At 42.6% G+C, this 22,640-nt stretch overlaps 1 protein-coding gene across 2 annotated transcripts in view; it reads left to right on the top strand.

Annotated features, from left to right (window-relative positions):
• hmcn2 (hemicentin 2) overlaps positions 1 to 22,640 on the top strand; it is a 60,952-nt gene that overhangs the window by 2,376 nt on the left and 35,936 nt on the right. Inside the window, exons 2-22 of one of the 2 annotated variants that reach the window (XM_008419228.2) lie at positions 1,667 to 1,737; positions 2,052 to 2,210; positions 2,814 to 2,936; positions 8,003 to 8,174; positions 9,563 to 9,669; positions 9,761 to 9,881; positions 9,983 to 10,246; positions 10,350 to 10,494; positions 11,837 to 11,958; positions 12,207 to 12,479; positions 12,884 to 13,025; positions 14,412 to 14,539; positions 15,213 to 15,326; positions 15,413 to 15,571; positions 15,665 to 15,859; positions 17,104 to 17,199; positions 17,302 to 17,429; positions 17,535 to 17,679; positions 19,379 to 19,491; positions 20,602 to 20,761; positions 21,912 to 22,071. In XM_008419228.2, the coding sequence (XP_008417450.1) occupies positions 1,667 to 1,737; positions 2,052 to 2,210; positions 2,814 to 2,936; positions 8,003 to 8,174; positions 9,563 to 9,669; positions 9,761 to 9,881; positions 9,983 to 10,246; positions 10,350 to 10,494; positions 11,837 to 11,958; positions 12,207 to 12,479; positions 12,884 to 13,025; positions 14,412 to 14,539; positions 15,213 to 15,326; positions 15,413 to 15,571; positions 15,665 to 15,859; positions 17,104 to 17,199; positions 17,302 to 17,429; positions 17,535 to 17,679; positions 19,379 to 19,491; positions 20,602 to 20,761; positions 21,912 to 22,071 (3,097 nt within the window). Of the gene's footprint in view, positions 1 to 1,666; positions 1,738 to 2,051; positions 2,211 to 2,813; positions 2,937 to 8,002; positions 8,175 to 9,562; positions 9,670 to 9,760; positions 9,882 to 9,982; positions 10,247 to 10,349; positions 10,495 to 10,819; positions 10,946 to 11,836; positions 11,959 to 12,206; positions 12,480 to 12,883; positions 13,026 to 14,411; positions 14,540 to 15,212; positions 15,327 to 15,412; positions 15,572 to 15,664; positions 15,860 to 17,103; positions 17,200 to 17,301; positions 17,430 to 17,534; positions 17,680 to 19,378; positions 19,492 to 20,601; positions 20,762 to 21,911; positions 22,072 to 22,640 lie in introns of those variants that run through there. The other variant, XM_008419229.2, reaches the window with a different exon arrangement.

The raw sequence follows: 22,640 nt of genomic DNA, 5'->3' as shown, positions 1-22,640 counted from the left end.
CCAGATTTGAACCGCGGGCGTTGAGTTTGACATAAAATCCCAATAAAATATATTGAAGTTTATGGCTATAATGGGTCAGAAAGTAGAAAAGTTTAACAGACACAAATACTTTGAAAGACACAATGTAGTCCGTTTTGGCTCAAATTCTTCTACCGCTATGCCAGTCAACTGAACATGGTAGTATACCTTAAATTTCCTCGTATTGAGCTGTTGCAGTATTGCATATTTAAATGGAAAGCTTCACACATGAAAAGTGTGAACTTTGTAGAGCAGCCTATATATTCAGAAGCAGGCAGCACATTAAAACCCAAACAAGCCAGGCGTGGAGAAGGAAAGCCGGAGTTCTGTAGAGTAACAGGTAAGCGTCTTTCCCCACCAGCATCTGTCCTCTTGGAAAAACTTCAGCTTGAAAATAAGAGTCCTCCAGTGGTGTTTGTGCTCTGATGAGAAGCATATGCCGGCTGCTTGTGTGTAATTACCCCAGTCGTCCCCCCCCAACCCCCCTTCTTCTAAGCACACAAACATACATACACACACTTGCTAACCCCCAGTTACCCCCCTCCACACCCCAGTCTCCGGAAAACCCTCTCAGCTCTTGCCCCCCTCTTGCTCCCCCTGCCCCTGGTTTAGCCAGCCTTGGGGAGAGCACGTGGGGGTGGTGGGGACTAACACCACACATGCTGTCTGTGTTTAATGTGCCCTGCCCTTGGGGACCTTGTAAACCTCCAAGATTGCAAAGAAGCGGCAGCGGCTGACAAACAAAGAGTCGTGACAGTGCTGTCAGTGTTTTACAGGCACCGACAAGGAAGGGGAGGAGGAGGAGGAGGAGGAAGAGTAAGGCAACTTGAAAGGCAGCAATACTGGGGAAAAAAAAAAAAGATTGTGATCGAGTATGAAATATCATCAGCCTGACACACGTTTGCAAGCTCTGTTTTTCATGTCAGAGTGGTTCTTTTTGATAGTTGGAATAACAATCGCAAGGCAGAACTCACCAGGCTCCACCCTACCTGACGGGGGTCTTCTTTGTCAGAGCGGCAGCAGCAGTGTTCAATAGGGAGAACAATGCCTTCATTGTGTCATTGCTGATGTTTATTGCTTCACTGACTGACTGCAGAGACTGTCAAAGTGAGCACCAGGCTGTAACTGGCTTTTATCCATCATCTTGCATCTGCCGCTCCTCCAGACCTTTGGGAAGTCGCTCGGATGAAAATGCTGACGGCGGCAGAAAGTGACTGCTCCGTCTTTGTCCATGAGGCTTTGGTCAGATGTCAGTTATTTGTTTAAGAAAAAAGAATGAATAAATTTATTAATTCTGTTAGCGCATCAACCCTCTGCTGTGCCCAGTGTACAAATTAGATCCATGCTGAGCACAACATGCTTCATCATTTGGGTCCTTATTAATTAGGCTGCTGGTTATCTGATTTTGTCAATGTTCTTAGCAGCTGAGCTAAATAAAGCGGAGTTAATCTTTATTATCACTGCAACATGAACATGCAAAGAGGTAAAACTGGAATCTGCTGAGAGGGGACAACTAAATATTTTCTTCTGGTGGCGTTATGACGAACGTTCTGCAACCAGAAGATATTGAGATGACTTTATCTTGAGTGTTCCTTGTCGTCAAAGATAAAGGTAAATCTCCTCTCGATGACCTTTTTCACCTCTGCAGATATCGGCCCTGTGTCCATCACCACTGACCCAAAGAAGTTCCAGCAGGATCTGCAAGAGTTGTTTGTCCAGGTGCGAAAGAAAACACACAAAGCAGTTATCTCGGAGTGCTAATTCATTTAGCTCTTCTATACCAACCACATAAAACAATCAGCTGATTATGGTAAATTCTTTAACAAAGAGTAACATCAGCAAAAATTGCAGATAAGATCAACAATATTTATTTATTCCAACAAGAGGAAATGCTGCTATGTTAATTGGTATTATGTTTATGACGTGTAGGCGTTACAAGATCTGACACGTTCATCCTGAATGTCGGCAACAAAAGTCGGATTCTGACATTATCCTTCACGCACAACATGAGTAAATGTGCTTTTGTCAAACAGGGTGGAGGCGACTGCCCTGAGATGAGCATAGGAGCTATAAAGAAGGCCTTGGAGGTTTCTCTGCCAGGATCCTTCATCTATGTTTTCACTGATGCCCGGGCCAAAGACTTCCGCCTGAAAAGAGACGTTCTGCGACTGGTGCAGCTCCGTCAATCACAGGTACTAAGACTGAAAATTTGTGCCGCAATGTGCAGATTTAGAAGAGACTTGTGTGTATTTAAAAAAATAAAGATCTGGGTAATAGGCGTACACGAAGTAGCAAAAAGGTACATGTGGTTTGGTTTTCTTTTTCTTTCAAATGAAAACTTGAAACATGTGAGTCAAAACGTTCTTTTGATGGCTGTTTCTGCCAGCTTTTCATATCTCTAGAGACAGAAACTTTATCCCATTCTTCTTTGCAAAATAGCTCAGCCTCATTCAGATCGGACAGAGAAATGTCTTGTGTTCAATAAGTTCTGGCACAGATTCTCTGTTGGACTTCAGCCTGGACTTTGACTCGGTCATTCTAACCTTGAATTTATCTAAATCTTGGCTGAGATCATTTTTCTCATTAACTTCAAAAAGCTTCACTGTCCCTGAAAAAGAAACTCGTCAGAAATCACGTCACACCTTTCAGGTTTTATTTACTTACATTTTAAAGGCTTATGTTTTTTTTTTCCAGCCATTTCAGTTATCCGTTACTCTATCTTTTTTGATCCACCACTTAAAAAAAAACAAATAAAAAAAACCCTTCCTGACTCTTCTGACTCTTTGTGTCCTCAGGTTGTATTTGTGTTGACCGGAGATTGCGGGGACCGCTCTCAGCCCGGTTACAGGGCGTACGAGGAGATCGCCGCCACCTCCTCAGGACAAATCTTTCACCTGGACAAGCAGCAGGTGAACGAGGTAAGACCGTAACAGAACGGACTCAAGCATCTAATTTTTTATGTAAATGAATGGGTTGAAGCAACATTGAAGATCAGGCACTCTGCAACATTTTGTTCATCTTTATTCTATTTGTCTATTCGACATGCGGTCGTGTGCAATGATGTAGCATTACATTCCTGGATTGGCTCATTAAAATAAGGACTTCATAAACAGAAATTGCCATCAGTGACTCATTTATGTTTAACTGATATCTCAATATTCAGCAGCAACTCTCTTAGTCTCTGTCTATAGAGCTGTCTAGCTATAGATTCGTTCTCCACAAAAGAAGTGAAGAGTAGAAGGTTACCGAGCAATGTCAGGTAGCTGTGCCCTTCATGCCTTATGTAATCGCAAAGTGACAGTTACCATGAAAGGTAGGGTCAGGCTGAGGTCTGTCTGTCCATTTTAGATTAGAAAGACTTTTAAGAGTATTGGTGCGCTGATTTAATGGGGATATATTGCAGCAGAGAGCTGTCCAGTGGTTATGTGAAACACAGGGGGTGAATGGAAGTGGTTGAAAGAGAAAATCCGTCTGTTTTTTTCCTCAGAGTTTGAGAATAGTGGAGTAATGCAGGTGTAAAAATGTTAATCAGAGGACACTGTCTGTGACCCCATTCATTTTCTGTCACTTAGTTGGTTTTATAAAGACTCTTCAAGCTGCGTGGTGTTTGTAGGGGAAGTCAGAATACTGACATGTATAATCTCTTTTTAATTAGCTCAGACACTGAGGGAAAAAAAAATGCTTTTACTGCAGCTAATTATTGAGGGAAAACATGCTGGGGGAAGGTTTGGAGAGATCATGCTGTTAATCATAGCTAAATCTCTGGAAAAGGTAACGCTGCTCCCGCCGTCATCTCGGTGTTGTCCGCATGAGATCACACATCCATTCAACACGTTCCAATTAGAATGACTTGTTCTGCCAAGAAAACAGCCTATCTTCTGTTTGCAGGAGACAGTGGTGCTCTGCAGTTCCAGGTGACATGTCGTCATCCACTTATGGTTGTCATCTTCTGTTTTAGGGAAGCGTGGCTCCATATGTGTACATATCCACTTTAATTATATTTTGTGCATAAAACTAACAAACAGAGGAATGTTCAGAAGTGATGCATGTACTGCCTCAAGCTGCTTAGGAACATTTCCTGTAGCCCATTTTGGTGTTAATAAAAAAAAAGGCAATAAAACTAGTTCATTTTTGTTAGCTTTATTGTGAACCCTTAAAAAAACGGAAACCTGATATTCTTGCTTGCATTTTTCTTTTTTTTTGTTGTTGCTGAATGAAATGTGTCAGCTTATATGTAATGCAACCATGCCATATGGTAGTTACACGGCTATTCATAGCTGCATAAATTTTCACCAGGGTTGTCCAAGCTTTCCATGCTGTTTTATTTACTTGCCAGTCTGGAAAAGAGCAGCAGCAGCAGCGGCAGAACAGGCACAGAGCCTATCAGACTGCTACGGCAGCAATTTCATTCAGTCTAATCAAACGATATTAAAACTTCCTGTTCATACGATACGGCTGAGGGATTCTTTTATATCGGAAGGAGCTTGTAACAGAAGCCACCCCCGACCCTCCCTGTTCTCTGGGGCCAAAGACAACTGGGGCTCGCTTCCCAGTCAGACGTAAAAGAAGCCAGAGTTTCCTCTGTAAGAGACACTGGTATCCTGCATGTCAACACAGGAGATGGCTGGGTAGCACTGTGCTGGAGCCAGAGGTTCTGGATACTGGTGGCCCACTGAACCTGTGAACTCTCCAGTGTTTGTGTGTGTGTGTGTGCGCGTGTGCGTGTGTGTGTGTGCGTGTACGTGCGCGTGTGGGTCTGTTTCCTGTCAGCTCCTGCTTGTACATATAGCATACATTCGCCTGCGTGTGGGGCAGCTCGTTTCATTATCGCACCATAATCCTGCCAGCTGTTTAAAGAGAGCCTGAATGTGATTTTTTTGTGTGTGTGATGGGAGTATTAGGAGGGTTGGTCCAGTCTCAGTCCAACACCCCACCTCCAGACGGCTAACTTTCGACTGCTGCAAGTATTCAAGCAGATCTTCGGTGTACGGTTACACGCTTGCGCGTGCTTGTTTTATTTTCTTGAATCCGTTTCGATTACACTTCTTGTGTGGCACGCATTTTTAGAAAATGTTGCAAATCTTTTAATCCCTAAAAACCTCAAAAGCGCTAACGCTCTGACCAAAACATTCTCCCTTAATAACAGTTTAATAATGTGCACACAAATGACAGATACAGGGTCCTTTATTTTCTGTGTGCAGAGAGGAAGAGCACTTATGTTACGCTCTAATCCCAGGATACGCTCTGTAATGGTTTTGCTCGTTCCAACGCAGCTGCTTAGTGGCATCGACTCGGTGTCCTCACACTGCAGCTCCCTCTACTCTCTATATAACACAGCCTTTACGTTTGACTGGTCGGGATCTGAGAGAGAATGTGCATACAGGGAGGAAGAGCTCATGTTGCTATGATGGAGTGTGAAATGTACATTTTATAATAATCTTTAAAATTCTGTTTATACACGAGGGCTTGACTTTTAGCTGATTATTTGCGTGCTTCCAGGTAACTAAAACTGAACATTTCAACACATTTTATTTAGATTTTATGTAATAGTCAACAGAAACTAGCACATAATTTTAAGGAAAAGAAAAGCATTACGTGGTTTTCATGTGTCTTTACAAATACATCTCTGCAAAGCGCGTTATCCATATCTATTTAACCCCTGTCAGTCTGAAGCCACTAAACTGAATCTTACCTAAGTGAAGAATCCAGATAACTTAATTAAGAAAACCAAAGAATACAGCAGACATGTCAGAGAATGTTCTGGAGACGCCGAAAGCAGGGTTAGATGATTTAAAAAAATTCAAAACTTCTCATGGAGTAACTTATTAAGACACAGGGAACCACACAAACTCATAGATGCTTGGTAACTCGGGGGGAGCTGCAGAGATCCACAGCTGGAATAGAATAATCTGTTAACAGTACAAACAAACAAACAAAAAAAAGATGTAGACTCTTCAAATCTTGACTGAGTGGAAGGAAACTACAAATACATATTTAAACACAAGGAAATATCGATCAGCATTAAAATAGCCAATCAAGTGGTCGGATTTGTTTTCCATTAAGACGATTTAGTTGACGGGTTTGTTTTTCCGAGGAGAAAGGTGTGCATATTTGCGTGTACTGTTGCCCTTCTGGTTTCCTCATCATGTGGATTCGGTAGTGAGTCAAGGGGGTGGTAATGGTTCTCATGCATAAAATGAAATGTAGGCAACATCCACTCTTAAGTCTGAGCTGCCTCTCTCTAGCGGTCTCTGTGTGTCGAGGCCCCCGCCGAGAAAGGAGCAGGGGCTCCATCTGGTGCGGCCCACTCTTATTTGTAGCGGGACATTTCACAGCAAATGTCTGCGGTTGCGGTGTTTAAACCTGGGTAAAGACTAAACTGACCCCTGCCCACCGGGACGTCTGGAGTCAGGCTTCCTAACCGCAGCGTGAATACATATTTTTTTCTCATACGTGGATGAGTCAGGGGGGATGGTGGGGATAATCCAGCTTGTGCTTGCCTCTCCTTCCCTGATTCATCTGTTGAGCTGCTTCGACTAACAGAGGGGAGTCCTTCCTGTAGGCCCGCTCATCTGAGACTCGTGGGATGAGGTTACGCAGGACGTGTGATCTTTCGCCTTCCCGGCGTTTGAGACGGGGAGAGGCCTAACCCTAACCCCTTCGCTTCCTTTTGTCCGAGCCCTGAGCGGATTCAAACCGACTCCTCCCTTTGGTCTTGACTTGAACCAGGAGCGGTCGCCGTCTGTCCGTCCCGAGGCAGATGTAGGACATCTTGGTTTGCAGTTTCCTGTTCTGCTGGTGATGACTGCACATGTGGCAGTCATTACAGCTGTTTCCAGTTTTCAAAGAGAGACCAGCTGCTGTCAGTACTCAATTGAAACGACATAGGGGGGGAAGTAGAGATTTGATGATTGCGTTTTAAAAATTTGCTCTAATCTTCTGTTGGTTTTAAACTTCCTAAAAGATATTTCTGGAAATAACGTGTCACGGCCCGGCTTTGGACATAAAAACATGCCTGCAAGGTTAAAATAAACACTAGACGTCAGTTGCTTGTTAAGCTTTCAGAAGATGGAAGAGTTTTGGTCTGTTGTGGCCAATGAAAGGAGACACTGGGAAATGTCTCTGGCTTCTGTTTCCATTTCTGGGGAAAACGGGAAGAAAACTGGGAAAATGTGGGAATCAATATCATCACAATTACTACACATAGAGAGTAAAACAGCTGTCAAAACTGAAAGTCTATAATGACAGAAGCGTCTCCTGAGAGCTTCTGAGTGACTTGATATTCTGAGTAATTACTGCTTTTACAATTAGGTACAATCAACCTGTCTGTGGTTATTTCAGTTTTTGGATAACTTTCACTCTGTGCATTGGGATGACCAAGTGAGCCGAGTGTGTCACCACCTGACCGAACCTTTCCCTTTAAATTTAATGGATTCCCTAGAAAAGTGGGGGAAAAAAAGTGGGTTACAGTCAGCGACCTCTGTTTCTATTAACCTTAGTCGGGTTGTTCCGAGAAAAAAAAAAATCAGTTCAATATGCACGTTTGGTTCTAAAACACAGCCAGCGCTGCCACCCCCAGATCCAGCGATGCTTTTCCGTTTCGAGCAGGAAGCTGTGATTCATTAGAGCCGGAGAAAGACTACTGTCTGAAATACTTCCACTGTGAGAGACGCTCTTCTGGGAATATGTGCTTGAGAGTGCAGAAAACTGTATGTTATCAGTTTGACAGCTGAGACGTTTCACTTGTCCTTTGTTTAGGCAAAAACCTCTCTCTGGAATACTTTAGCGATGAAAGCAAAGTCTAAAGACAAAGAGCAGAGAAGGGAAGGCGTGCCAGGAAAAGTCCTTCCGGTTCCTGTGCTGTGTATTTTAGGTTAAGAAGGGAGACCTCTGGTTAGCCGGATGACGAAAACGTCTCTTTGCACATAAGTTTTTTTCTGTTGTTGTTTTTGGTAGTAAAATTCTGTTTTTCCTCTCCTGTCAGGTCTTAAAGTGGGTAGAAGAGACGGTTCAGGCCATGAAAGTTCACCTGCTGTCCTCTAACCACGACAGTGCCCAGGAAAACAAGTGGGAAGTGCCCTTTGACCCCAGTCTCAGGGAGGTCACCGTCTCACTCAGCGGACCGGCGCCACAAATCGAGCTCAGCGACCCCTATGGTTATTACGCAGTTTGCTTTTTCCCATCTTTTCTTGTACATTCACAGAATTATGAGTGACTCTTAAAATTCGAACACACATTTTACTGTGGTTTGCACAGGTATCAACATTTTACACATTTTCTTTCTTTCCTTATAGCTACAAATTTCATGTATTTTTAGCAAGAGTCATTGTGGTAGAGCAATACAAAACGGACAAGTCAGTGAACAATACCATAAACTCTCAAAAACGCCTGTGATGATAAAACATTTTATTGGACAATGAATTGCCCCAGAAATGATTGCGATGAATGATAATATTTTTTAAGACCATTTTCAATTAATATTGACAATGGCATAAAAATGCAACGTTGCTCTCTGAGGCTCAAAAGTTTCATTTTGTAAAGAAAACTTAGCTAGAAGAAAATAATAAATAAAACAGAAATAAAAACAACCCACAAGCGAAACCATGAATTACGTGGATTACGAAGTCTATGTAAACAAAATTGCCCTTCAAAAAATATTGATAATCAGAATGATTATCAATATAACATACTAAATTAATAATTTAGTATGTTATTAATTGATTGACTGTTTATTCCGCATGTCTTTCTCTCAGCGTCTCTCAGAGGACTGTTCAATCCATCGTCCGAAAATGAAACGACCCTCTCAATACTTGTTCATTTCTTCACCTGCACACCAGGAAAGGGAATCAATAATCAGAAATCAGCCAAAAAAAGCAATGGTCACTCTCTAGGGGAGTTGCAAAGATCCACATCTAAAGCTGAGAGAGGGAAACATTAGATGTGCATTCCACAAAAATATCTTTTATTAAAGCGTGGGAAGAGGACACCATTGTTGAAGTAAGCCAGAAGAAGCCCAGTTTGTAGTTTGCCTCAAGCCAAGTAGGGAACACAGCATACTTTTGGAAGAAGATCCTCTTGTCAGATGAGCTTAAACCTGCCAGCTACGTTTGGCAGGAAGCTAACCCCGTCCATCTTCATGATGACACACAGTGGGGGCAGCTTCATGTGGCAGGGAGGCTATTGTTCTGTATGTCAGGGAAGCTGAACAGAGTTGATGATTAGATCTCTGGAGCCTGAATATTGCAGTTCAGCGATGGTCTCCGTCTAATCTGGCAGAGCTGGAGATAATTTGGTAAGAAGACTGGGGTACAAAAAATCTCTAGATGGCCAAAACTGGTAGAGACATTCTCGAAAGATTCTTAGGCCCAAAATTTGGGTCCTTCAAACTCCTGACTAAGGAGAGGTGAATACAATGAATGCCATATTTTTCTGATTGAAAAACAGTGTAAAATGGTAAAATATATTTTTTGTAATGTGCCTTGTAAAAGTCTTTCACAAGGCACCTTTACCTTGAATAATCTCTGTTTTCGCTTCTTTCCCCAAGGTCAAGTCGTCGGTGCTGAGCAGGGCCTTAAGGAACTGCTGAATATTCCCAACTCGGCTCGTGTCATCAACCTGAAGTTTCCGAGACCCGGATTCTGGAAACTCAAGGTACTTTGTCTTGAGAAAAGTGGATACAAAATGTGTTCTTTGGTTTCTTCGACAGTTGGCCAATTAAACTCTGCTATGTTACTTTTTAAAGGTTAGCTGCAGTGGGCGCCATACTCTGAGGGTCACCGGGGTCAGCAGTCTAGATTTCCGGGCCGGCTTTTCGACTTTGCCTGTCTCAGAGTTCAACCACACCAGAGAGAGACCAATCAAAGGTGCTGACAGGCTTCTATTAGCATTTAAATTTTTATGAAAAAGAGAAAGTGTGTTGAAGATAATTGACACTTGATATTTCCGTCCCCCCTTCCCCACCCAGGACTCCCAGCCCATGTCATGCTAAAATGTACCGGCCTGAAGCCACCGGGTTACCTGAGCCAGGTGGAGCTCATGTCTGCCTCGGGACGCTCCTTACGCACCATCCCCTTATCTCTGCCCTCTGATCTCGGCCAACAAGGGTTGTGGACTCTCCCGGAGTTCCGCACCCCACCGCAGAGCTTCTTCATCAAGGCAACGGGCAATGACGAATCCGGCTTCCGCTTCCAGAGACTGTCGAGTGTTTCCTACACCCACATCATTCCAGGCAAGGCTACAACCAGCAATCCTCGTGGAAATATTTCACCAAAGTCAACACCTCGTCCATCTGCCCCATGACCTTTTAACCTTTTGTTTCCTCCTTCCTGTAGATCCCCCAGCTGTGAGAATGCCTAATGCGGTAAGGGGCTTTTACATGCAGCCTGCCACCATTGGCTGCTCTGTGCAGAGTGACATTCCCTACAGGCTGAGATTCACCAGAAGTGGGATCACACTGGGAGAGGAGAAGCATTTCCAGTGAGTCCCCTCCTCCTCCTCCTCCTCCTCCTCGTTGTTTTCCTAATGCTCTTCCTCAGAGTTTGGTCTAACTTCCAGTCAGGTTCCTTTAGACGCGGCGCCTTCAAGCATGCATGACCCCTTTCATCGCTAATTAAGTTGCTCCCTACTCTCCCCAGTGAACACGGCTGCAAGGCATTAGTATTGCCTGACTCTTGCATTTTATTGGCTCATCTGTCAAGAATCAAGCTACACAGCCCATTTTTTTGTGTTTTTGGAGAACATAGTCAATTGTGTCATCATAAAAAAATGAAAGCTTCTATTTTTTTGTTGTCTGTTGATAATCTGCATTAAATTACATTTATAAAGTATGACTGAATTTTGGTGAAACTATATCTGGATTATCCACAGATGAGAGCCTGCGGCTTAAACCCTAGTTTCACTCTCCACAGACTCAGACTTCACCTTCATGGTCAGTTTTTATCTCATGCAATCAAACGTAAGCCAGTAAATGTAAATCATTTGAGTACATGATTCATGCTTCCAGCTAAGTTACAGAGGTGTAGACAAATCGAATGGTGTAGTACATATGTAGTTCTATGTGATATCTGTGTAAAATAATAAACCGCAGTTTCCAAGATTTCTGTTTTTCTTTTTTTTACTTTTTTTTTTGAGTGGTTTGAGAGCATTTTTTAATATGAAGCCAGTGGGAAACAAACAAAAATCTAACCTGTGTGCCACATGTTGCCTGATCCATGGCAGCTTGCGTGCTTTTCTTCCTTACTGCCATGCGTGCCAACAGAAGCGGCAGAATGCTTCCGGTTTATCAAAACAAAACTGCTCTCACGGTCCGCAAATAACATGGAAATCTCAAAACTTAATTAAATTTTGGATGAATGGACGAACAAATAGGGCCAGTGGGAGAGAGTCTATCCTCTAAAACACATTTATTCATATTGGCTACATAGTGAATAAGTGAGGTAATTTTTAGGCAGTAACCATGTCGATACAAAAGTACTTATACTTCTTTAATTAAAGCACTTCCTGTCTGATTTGTTCTGAAATTCAACATCAACAGAAAAATGTATTTGCCCCTTACATCTAACCTCTAATTTTGCTGGGGTTTTTTGTCAAACTTAAATTGCTTCAAATTAATATCCTAAATAATTTACAGCAGCATGTCTGTATGTTGACTGAATGTTTTGAAAAAGTAAAAACAAATATATTAATGTCTTAAAATGTGCTTAATCTTAATGGCTGGAATTATCTTCCGGTGTGATAAATCTTAAGCTATCAATTACTTGAGCCTTGGCTTGGAAAAAAGTAATAACTTGTTAACCTACAGCATGTGTTTTTCTATTAGGAATTCTGCTGTAGCATCTTGGGAGATTGCGCATGCATCCGGTGAGGATGAAGGCATGTACGAGTGTGTAGCACAGAGCAGCGCAGGACAAGGACGGGCTTTAACGCAGCTCACCATTCAAGGTATACGACACACAAATGAGTTTAAGTTCTGGAGTTTAGCACACATCACTGTCTTTCTTTACAAAGCTTTGAAAGAAGATCCAAGATTTTTTTTTTTTTATGAAATCCTTGCTTTATGTCTAAAACATCTCCAAGACGCTGAGCATGCCAGCACAAACATAGGCTCTAAAAGGTAAACTATTTCTGCTCTGTTTGTCCACCGCTGATAATTCTACTTTTATGTTTTGGTTGCGTTCCCACAAACACAGAGCCTCCTCCGGTCCTGAGACCCGCAGTGAACGTGACTTCCTCCGTGGGGGGCGTGGCCGTGCTGTCTTGTCAGGTGGACGGCCACATGCGTCACAACCTGACGTGGCATCGAGCTGGCCGCGCCGTCCACGCCCGAGCGGGCCGGGCGAAGCTGCTGGCCGACTCGACGCTGCAAATCAGCGGAGTTCGGCCGCAGGACGCCGGGGCGTACCGGTGCGAGGCCACCAATGCCCACGGGCGCAGCGAGATCACAGTGTGGCTTCTTGTTCCAGGTACGGAAGGAAGATACCCTGTGGATCATCTGCGTAAGCACTTAACACGCCGGGGCCTCATGGCTCCTCTCAGGCTCCCATCATCTGGTTTCCATTACTCCCCTAACCTCCTCGCAGTCAGAGTGAGCTACTTCCTTAACAGGAAAAAAAAAGTTGAGCTCATCAGCCAAATGTGATGTTAAGAGAAAAATGTGTTTTTCATTGCAGACATGCCCCTCAGTAAGGATCGAAAACAGGCAAATAAATGCGAAACTTGTTGGCGGTCATGATGTCAGACGTTTATTCATTTTGAGTTTACGGTTGTTAATCTTCTGATAGGAAGTTATAAATGACATCATGCTGCCTCGACAGCGCTCTGACTCATCGCTGTTTCTCTGTTTGCTTGTGTTTGACTCTGATTGCAGAGGCTCCTTCTGTGGAAGTTCGCCCCCAGACCCAAACGTTCTCCCGAGGGGACGAGATCCGCTTCGTCTGCTCGGCGTCCGGCTCCCCCCCTCCACAGGTCTTCTGGAGCCATGGAAACGTGCCTCTAGCTAATCAGCCGAGGTAAGGGAACGCTAAGCCAACTCCACGGAGAACCGTGGAGTGTCATCATCATCATCATCGACTTTTACACTGCCCAAAACAATTTGCACTTTTCAAGTATTCCAACCTTTTTCAAGTTTTATCACTTCACAAATACAAAGTTCAGTGTACTTCATTTGGATTTCATTGATTTGGAAAAAAATAATGAAATCATTAATTTTTTAGAATGAATGATTCTGATACCCCTAAATGAAATCGACTGCCATCAGTTGTCTTTTGAAATCACCTAACTACAAGGAATAGGCCCAAGAGGTTTTACTAGGGAACATTAGGGAACAAACAACATCATGAAGACAAAGGGACACAACCAGGAGGAAGTTGTGGAAAAGTTTAAAGCAGAGTTAGATCATAAAACAATATCCTCAGCACCATTCAGTCCATTGTTTATTGAAAGAGTATGGCACAGCAGTAAAGCTACATGTCTATCCACCTAAATCTGACAAGCTGGACTTGGAGAGCATTAATTAGAACATAAGCCAGGTGGCCCTTGGCAACTCAAGAGGCAAAGATCAACACCTCAAGTGGGACAGTGTTCAGACAGGACAACTCTACAGAGTCGGTGGTTATGTAAGAGTGGGGAGAAGAAAGTCATTGTCGAAGGGAAGCAGTAAGATTTAACTGTTTACCGCAAGCCATTCTGACGGCTCAGCAACATTTAGGAAGGCGTTCTGGTCAGATGAGGCCAAAGTTTTGACCAATAGGCAAAACTCTACGTTTGGCCGAAACTAACACTGGGTATTACTTCCCACTGTTGCACATGGTGGTGGCAGCATTATTATGTGTCGTTGCTTTTCTTTATTAAGGACAAGCGAGCAGGTCAGAGATGATGGGAAGTGGGATGGAGCTGAACGCAGGAAAGTCCTGGTTTAAAAAAGGCTAGCGTAGCAAGGCAACAACCCGAAACAAGCAGCCGGAGCTATGTAAAATGGCTTGGCTCAAAGAAGAATTGTGCATTAGAACGGTCCAGTCAAAAAATCCTAAAAGAAGGCTAAGACATTCCCTAAAGATTTGCCACTGTATTTGCAGCAAAAAGTAGCTATGTATCATTTTCCTTCCACTTCAAAACTACTCAGTGTTAGTCTGACACATAGAAATCCAATGAAAAAATAGAGGTTTGTGATCTTAGCATGACTAAGTGTGAAAAAATTCAAGAATGAAAGTCACCTTACAATAGCTCTGGGTTCAAAATATTAAGCCAACTTGTTGCGAAAGGTTTTCTTGAAGCTGTTTGTATGTATCTGAACTTTCCATGTGTATAAAAACATTTCCCCTTTAGAAAGAGGATTTCTCTATCTCTACATTGGAGCATGTCAAATAATATCATTTTGTGTCATCTGTATAACACAGATTCAGTCTAAACAGGGATGGAGTTTTGACCATTCGGGGAGCCCTTCCAGAGGACGCCGGGGACTACACGTGTCAGGCGACCAACGAGGCCGGGAGCGTCTCTCGGTCTGCGTCGCTAACGTATGCAGGTAATCTTTGCAGATGTCTGCTGCAGGTTACTGTTATGTCGCAAGTGTGGCCACATCCTGTCTGTGCCACACACCGTCAGATATTTCTCCCCTTGTTCTGTGAGTCCTGACAGCGGTGGAGCCGTAGTGTCAGTTAGAGCTGTCAGCCCCGTCCTTGACGGAAACGCTAACAATGATCGAGAGTGGCAGCCTCCTCCCTAAGGCAACCCCGGTGTTATAAACCCGCCGAGTCTGAATGTCACGTTTAACAACACTGATCTGTCAAATCAGACGTCTGCATGTAAGATATGTACAGTGCCTTGCAAAAGTATTTATTCATCTGGAGCCTCTTTTGTTTTCCAGTTTTCCCACACATTTTCTGTGTGGACTCAGGTCTTGACTTTGGATAGGATATTTCAACACATGAATGCGCTTTGATCATTAATCCTTCTGATATGTCACTGAAAGCCAAACCATGCAGATTTATGTTAGCAGAATGAAAATTGGAAAGTTGTCCTTTTAATTTCAACTATTTCAAAGGAACTCCAATACATTTTATTTTATTGTGAGAAGATGAAGAAAAAATCTAAGCAGTGTGAAATACTTTTGCAAGGTGTTGTATCTATTAAACTTTTTTTTTTTATCTTTGTGTTTTGCTGAAATATAAATTTTTTTTGACATATTTCCCCCACAGAGGTGCCAAGATTAACAATTACTCAGCAGGTTGTGCTAGTATCTGTCGGTAGTGACGCAACGTTGGCGTGCCAAGCCACAGGCGTCCCTCCTCCCCTCGTCCGCTGGTTCAAAGGTAAGTCGAAGACAAACGGTTCATTCTTTGCCACGGCTGTGGGGATATTTCGGTTGAAAAAGCAGCTGCTTTGTTTGTGTTTCCAGGTGAGCTCGAGGTGGGCTCTGCTCCTTTCGTAGAGCAGGATGTGCACAGCGGGACCTTGCAGATTCGAGGCGTGCAGGAAGTCGATGCCGGTCAATATAACTGTGTGGCCAGCAGCTCTGCTGGAACCTCCACTGGCACTGTTAGTCTAGAGGTTGGAGGTAAGACCGCAATTTACTGCTCTGCATAAAGATTGTGTTACTCTCAAGCCCAAACAAAGGGAAAGTCATCTTGTGCCACTTCCACCTCCACAGTGGGCCCATTGTTTTCCGAGGCACCGGCCGACGTGAGCGCTAACGTGGGGGAAAACATCACCCTTCCCTGCATCGCCCGAGGTTTCCCACAGCCGACGGTGAGCTGGCGCAGGAAGGACGGCAGGCAGATTCTCGCAAGGACAGACAGCGGCAGCAGGACAATGCAGACGGAGAGCGGCCATCTTTCAATTCAAAGTGAGTGTGCTTTGAATTGGGGCTAATACTAGTTTACTTGCGCTGACCCAAGTGAGTTACTGTGGAAAAGGTGCCAGAACCACGTAAAGATGGCTCCCAAGCATCCAACTGGATAAAAGCTCCATATTTTCAGTCCCTCTTCTTGACTTCATTTTTTTAATGTTGTGTAACACCTTGTTGAGATTAAATAAACACACAGTTGAAACCAAATACTCACATCATACTTTTTCCCTTACTGTCTGATATTAAATTAGATTAAAATACCGTTTTGGAGACCCATCCTGAATAATCGTTTTAGCTGATGTGTTTCACATCATAGTTTCTCTTAACACCGCTGTCTTTTTTTCCTTTTCTTTTTTTTTTGAGGAGAGAAGCAGCAAAACATCCACATAGTTTGATGTTCCCACCATCACAGTTGGCTCTTTCGATCTTCCCCCTTCCCTCTTTTCCTCAGAAAAAATGATGAATTATTATCAAACGTTTGCTCAACCACAGCATATTTATCTGGACTTTCTCACATTTTATATCACATGATAATACAGTATGTAAACTTGTACATTTCAAGAAATCGTTATGGTAATTCTAACTGACTTAATACCGAAAGTGTTTATTTGATTTAATGTCAGACAAAAAAAAAGAAGGGTGTCCTTAAGGACAATGTTAAGCACAATATTGTCCTTAATATTGTAATATAATATAATATTGCTAAAGAGAAATTGTTTCTTTATGGACTGCATCTGTCACTGCGGAAGCTCCTGACTGACCTAATTTATTCAGTCTGTTAAAATTTTTACCTGTTTGGTTTAAAACAGCAAATAATCCGCATTCGGCAATCCCCAACATCCATCCACCTCTTGTTTTTACTTTCATGGTCTTTGTCCTGACTTTCAGTGTCGCTAATACCCGTCATTACCTGCTGTAACCATCAGCTGGCTAGCTAACACAAGAATTTAATTATAGGTCAATTTTACCACATGTAATGTCCAGGGAATTCACCAAGGAGGGGAAGTGTGTGTCAGCTGGCTGGCAGCTGAGCTAAGATCATTAATCCCCCCTTTTTTCTATTTTTAAACCAGTAATTACAGGGCCGTCAAAGCAATAATAACACTGGTTATTGAGGAGAGGTCTTACGAGCTGTAGCTTCTAAGACTCGATGTTCTACATAAAGAGATTATTCAGAGTGAGTGTCGAGATGTTCCCGTGCCACATGTGATCTGTTTCTAAAGGCGTGTGTTTGACTGTAGGTGTGTGGCTGCATGACGAAGGCGTATACATATGTGAAGCCAAGAACCAGTTCGGGACCGTTAAAGCTGAGGCCAGAGTTAGTGTCACTGGACTGGGTAGGCTTTCGGCAACAGTAACACCAATCCAACAAGCCTCATTTTCACACTTCCTGGCTCTATTTATTTTATTTATTTATTTTTTACTTTCTTTTCCTACAGAGCCTCCTGTCTTAGCCCAAGCTCCACCAATCATCACCACAGGCGCTGGCCAGTCCCTGAGCATCCCTTGCATGTTGCTGGATGGAATACCGCTTCCAGAAAGACATTGGTCCAGTAATGGAAAACCTGTATGCCTGACTTGAATTAAATGTATTTGTTCCAATATTTCTCTTAATTTTTTTTTAAGCGTGTGTTTGTTTTTTGTTTTTATTTTTTTGTTATTGCTTGAACAGGTTCAAGCGAACGGGAGAATGTTCATAAGGAGTGATGGCAGCTTGTACATTGAAAGAACCCTCCCAGAAGACACTGGGACTTACGTTTGTACTGCAGTGAACGTAGCGGGTTCCACGAACATTACAGTCAGCTTGGAGGTGCAAGGTAGGAAACTAATGAAAGAGGGAGCAGCTTAGAAAGCTTCCTCGGCCAAGAAAGTAGGCCAAGGAAGAAGTTTTACCCTGTAGGCGCGTTTCAACTATGACACTTTGTACCCTTAGCCCCCAGAACTTCATGTCCTGGAACTTTGTCAATTATCTGTGTGTGTTTCCACTTTGTCCAAATCCATCTGTTTTTTTCTTAGTAAATGACCCCCTAATCTTCCTTCTGCAGGAAGGATTTTGTTGTTAGTGGTTATGGTGTAACAGCTCAAGAAAGTCATTTTAAATTTGTTAGAATGTGTAAATGGATTGAACTCTACATGAAATGCTCCAGTCATAACTTAGGAGCTTGCGTCAGAGAGGAAATGCAGTCTAGTTGTAAAAACTGTGGTTTTCAGTAGAAAAAGTATAACAAATGATTCTGACACAGACACTTTATGCATATTATAATTTATATAGAGTCACTCCTAAATTTAAATCACTTTCACAGTGTTTGTATGATCTGAGCAAAAAAAAAAACAAGGAGCGCTCTAGTCAGGATTACAACCCAGTGGTCTACAGCTGTAACGTGTGATTATTTCACCGTGGTTACTCTCTAAAAGAGAGTTAAGATAATAAAGCAAAAATGGTCATTCTGTGACTATTTTAAGTTGCATATTGGAGTATAGACACTTTAAAATATATAAATAATTCAGACTGTGAAGGATGAAGGAGGAATGCTCCTACCAGAGAGCTGAAAGCAGAAGTAATTGCTTTATTTATTATTTTCACCTGGACAAACAGGTTTTAATAATGTATATAAGAGTAAATATATTGATATTTATTAGGTACTGATGCTGGTTGAAGTTAGTGGCTTCAACCAGCCACTAACTACATGCGAGCATATTAAGGTTGCAATGTTACGTTCTGTTGTCTTGGTTACCAATAAACAACCGAAGCATCCACATCGAGGTCCGTGTTGCTCCTTCATGTAAAGTATTAGACAATAACCTGAATATATTACGCTTTTATTCACTATAAAATTTAACATGAGTGAATTGGTTTAAAGTCGTCGCAAACACAAACACCAAATATTCTCGTTTCAAAGCTTAAAAGTCCCAGAAACCTTTGACTGTCAACAAGCTTTACCTGGAGGAGAGATGAGATAAATAAATCAGTAGTCACAGTTACTACAGATAGTGAACTGAGTTAGCCAAAGTTTGAGGTCAACAATTGAAAGTTTCTATGGATCTCACTTCAATCTGCCTAAAATGTTCACACTTCCTGCTAAACTAATAGAGTAAAATCTTCTAGTTTCATGTTAATGTTTTTGATGGATCGCAGTGAGACTGGTTTACTTTACCATCTAATTATGCGCTGCAAAGCTTCATTGCTCGGTTTTTCGTTTTACAGCTTCTCTCCGCCGGACACTGCCGGGTTCGAAAATGTGCCAACTCAGTGCTGAGCATGAAATATGTTGATGATTCAACCACCTGCTGTAATCACAGAGAGGGGATTCATTTACGGCATGCTTTGATGATCGGGCCGTTTTGTTTGTAGGCATGTATTGACAGACAGGGCAGATTATAATTTGTCATCAGTTTGTAATTAAGGCATACCTCAAATGCTACCCCACACTGACAGGCTGTGTGGTGCAGTGGCAGTGCTACGGACAGGTTCTTCACGGTCAGACAGCTTTGTTTTACCACCCTCTTCCTCCACAGTGCCACCTGAGATCAGAGCCGGCCCATACCAGTACATAGCCAACGAGGGTGTAGCCATAACGCTGGCATGTGAGGCCAGCGGAGTTCCCAAACCAGTTGTTGTCTGGTCCAAGGTAGGTGAACTCACACGCAGTCCAAATCCACTCCACCGACTGATTATATATTCATGCCTTCGTGTTCTTCTCTTATTATTAAAGAACTAATGCAATATTTATTCTGTTTAACTCCAACATCTTTAATAATGCACAAGTAAATAAATACAAAGGCCTCTGAAGTGCAGGTAGACTGTCGAGTGGCCGTTATAATTTACACAACTACTGTAATTTATTGTGATTACATTAACATAAACCCTATTTTTTACACTTTCCTTTTTTTTTTATCTAGTGCTTCCTTTTGTCTGTCAGAATATTCTTAACACCAACAACAATAGTTTGTGCTGCAATCAAGCCTTGATTATCCTTCTGAAAAGAGAGGCTGTAACCATGGCAACTACTACCCTGTTGCTACTGGGCTGTGGAAAATAACTCAGGATTTTATAGTACCTTAGAAATCTATTTAAAACCTCTTGTGTGTAGCTTCTTCACATCTTGAGAGGAAAACCCAAAACGTTTTGTGCATCCGGGCAGAAGCAGATTGCTTTTGTTTTTTGTTTTTCAATTAGGATGCAAAACATGAAAATTAAAGCAGCCAATACTGCCCAACTCCTCTGCCTGCTTTAACAGTGATGTGTTTGATTAATCAGTGAATAATTTCTCTACAAGCGTAGGTTGACCCACATGGTCACACATTTCAATTTACACAATGAATTCAGCAATTCAAGACAGAAAAAAACTGGGATCATTATGTCTAGAAAACTTGTGTCAGCTCATATTATATCTTCTTAACTACTGGGGTAAGGTCAACAATCTTCTTTTTCCACATAATTAACTGAATCTCCTTTTGTTTAGAGACTTCTGCTCTTACATAAATCATTTTTTTCTTGAGATAAAAGCAAATCAGCAAAAGGATTTTCTTTAATGTTCAAAGCAAGCACTTTCACAGCTGGCTACTTTCCTCTCTGTGCATATTGCAAATAGAGAGCATTTCAACGGGTGGTCTGTAATTACGTTTGACATCAAAGGCTGCCGTGCAAGCCTTGAACCGAGCACAGTGTCTCCGCGCTGGTGTGGTTCTTACTTTTACCATGAATTGTGTTCCTGCTGTTGCACCTGCCATTCTCGCAGGGAAGGCAGCCTCTACCCAGGGACGGCTCCTCTCTCCAGCCTGACTCTGACGGATACCTCCACATTCCCCGCCCCGCGTCCGACCATGCAGGCATCTACATCTGCACTGCCACTAGTCCGGTGGGCTACGCTAGCCGGGAGATCCAGCTGAGTGTCAACAGTAAGAGAAACTAGCATGACAGCAAATGTCCTAGACAGACATTCACTTGCAAGCATTCACATACCTTGAAATGTTTCACATGTTGTCACAAACTCATTTTATTTTTCTAAGGTTTTATGTTGAAGGATGCAAATTGTGAAAGACGGGGATAAAACTTGCTTGAAAAATTGAATCTCCTTTGAATTAAGACCCACCTTTTACTGTAATAGCAGCTGCCAGTCTTTTTCGTCCACAGATTCTCAATTAGATATTGACCTGATATTGGCCTACGCCATTTTAAACATGAATATGTTAAACTGTTCCATTACATCTTTGGCTCTATGTTTAGGATTGTTTTGCAATCTCAAAATTGTACTGTTATTGTATTTAGCTGTATCTACCTCTTCATCAGCTCAGGCTAGCTTCCCTTTGAATATGGAAAAAAAAGAATTCCCACAGCATAATCAATAATGGTGCCATCCTTAGTGTTTTTTGTTGTCGTTTTTTTACATGTAGACTAATGAGGTCAACTTTGAATTCATCTGACCGAAGCATCTTCTTCCAAATGTTTATAGTGTTGCCTACCTGACCTGCGGCAAAGTTGAAACAGATTTCTTATCTTCTTGTGACTTTTCCGTAAATATGTGTCTTCCATTGCTCCTCTGCAGTTTGCATCTTGGCATCTTTTTCTGTCGAATGCTCTCTTCGCCTGGCCAGGCTGTTTAGGAAGACAGTAATGTCTTGGTCGGATCACGGCTGTACTTTGTGTTCTGTGTCCTTTATGAGATGTGATACTGATTTATATCCTACCTCTTGTTTAAACTTCTCTTAAACACATGTGAGGCCCTCACAGAGCATCTGAATTTTTGCTTAGATCAAAATATACACACACATGGACTTTCTTTTGGAGGCACCTGGTTGCTCTGTATTGTATTTGGATGCATCAGAGTAAAGGGGGCTGAATACGGATACACACACCAAAGTAATTATGTGCTATTTAGAGTTTATCACATATAATTTCAATAAAAATACACTGAAGTCTGTGGTTGTAGCCTAACATAATGTGAAAGAGTCAGGTGCTGCAGTGCTATAGGTGCATTCGGTCTTTTACAAGACAAAAGACCAAGAATGACTTTGCCATAACTCGTCCCTCCATTAATTTTTTTTTAAGGTCTGCCAAAGATTATGGGCTTGAGCGGCCATGACAACATTGTTAAGATGGCGGCGGAGGTGGGGACTGAGGTGGTTCTCCCCTGTGAGGCCCAGGGAAGTCCTTCCCCATTAGTCACATGGAGCCGCAACGGACATCCCATCCCCCCCGTCACAGCCGGGTAAGAACATGGTTTCTGTGGCAATCAATATGCAGTCATATTAGTCTTAACTGGAGAGTGACCCATGGTTCCCACCTTTGTTCTTCTAACAACCTTGCCAACATGTCAGACATTTAGTATCACAAGGGCATTTTGCTGATGGGAAGCATCCATTTGAAAGTACTGCTGATTTTTTTTCTCTTGATGATTCCTTGAAAGTGGAGTAAGGCAGAGATAGTGACAGTCCACTGAAAGCTTTGTGTGTGCATAGGCCTGACCCACAGTCTGCGCTGAAGCGAAACATCTGGTGAAATCTGGCCTGGTAACTTATTTTTATGTGTTGTCACCCCTAGGTGCCGACAGGCTGACAGATCGGAGCAACATATTGAATACATCATAGACAAAATCTCATAACCAGACAGCCTGCGGCGCATGTCGTCTAGTTATGAGATACGGGTTGGGGTAGGGTAGATAGGAGAACGACGGGGGCTACGGGATGGAGACTCGTGGTGACTCAGTTACTGTAAGACTTGTGCGAGCTGGATGCAAAGGAAACAGTGGGGGTGGAATGCCAGGAAGCTGGGGGGGGG

This window comes from Poecilia reticulata, linkage group LG9, assembly GCF_000633615.1.
Source record: "Poecilia reticulata strain Guanapo linkage group LG9, Guppy_female_1.0+MT, whole genome shotgun sequence".
Taxonomy (NCBI): Eukaryota; Metazoa; Chordata; class Actinopteri; order Cyprinodontiformes; family Poeciliidae; genus Poecilia; species Poecilia reticulata.
Note: the sequence above shows the minus strand (reverse complement) of the source record. Positions and strands in the feature narration are given on the sequence as shown.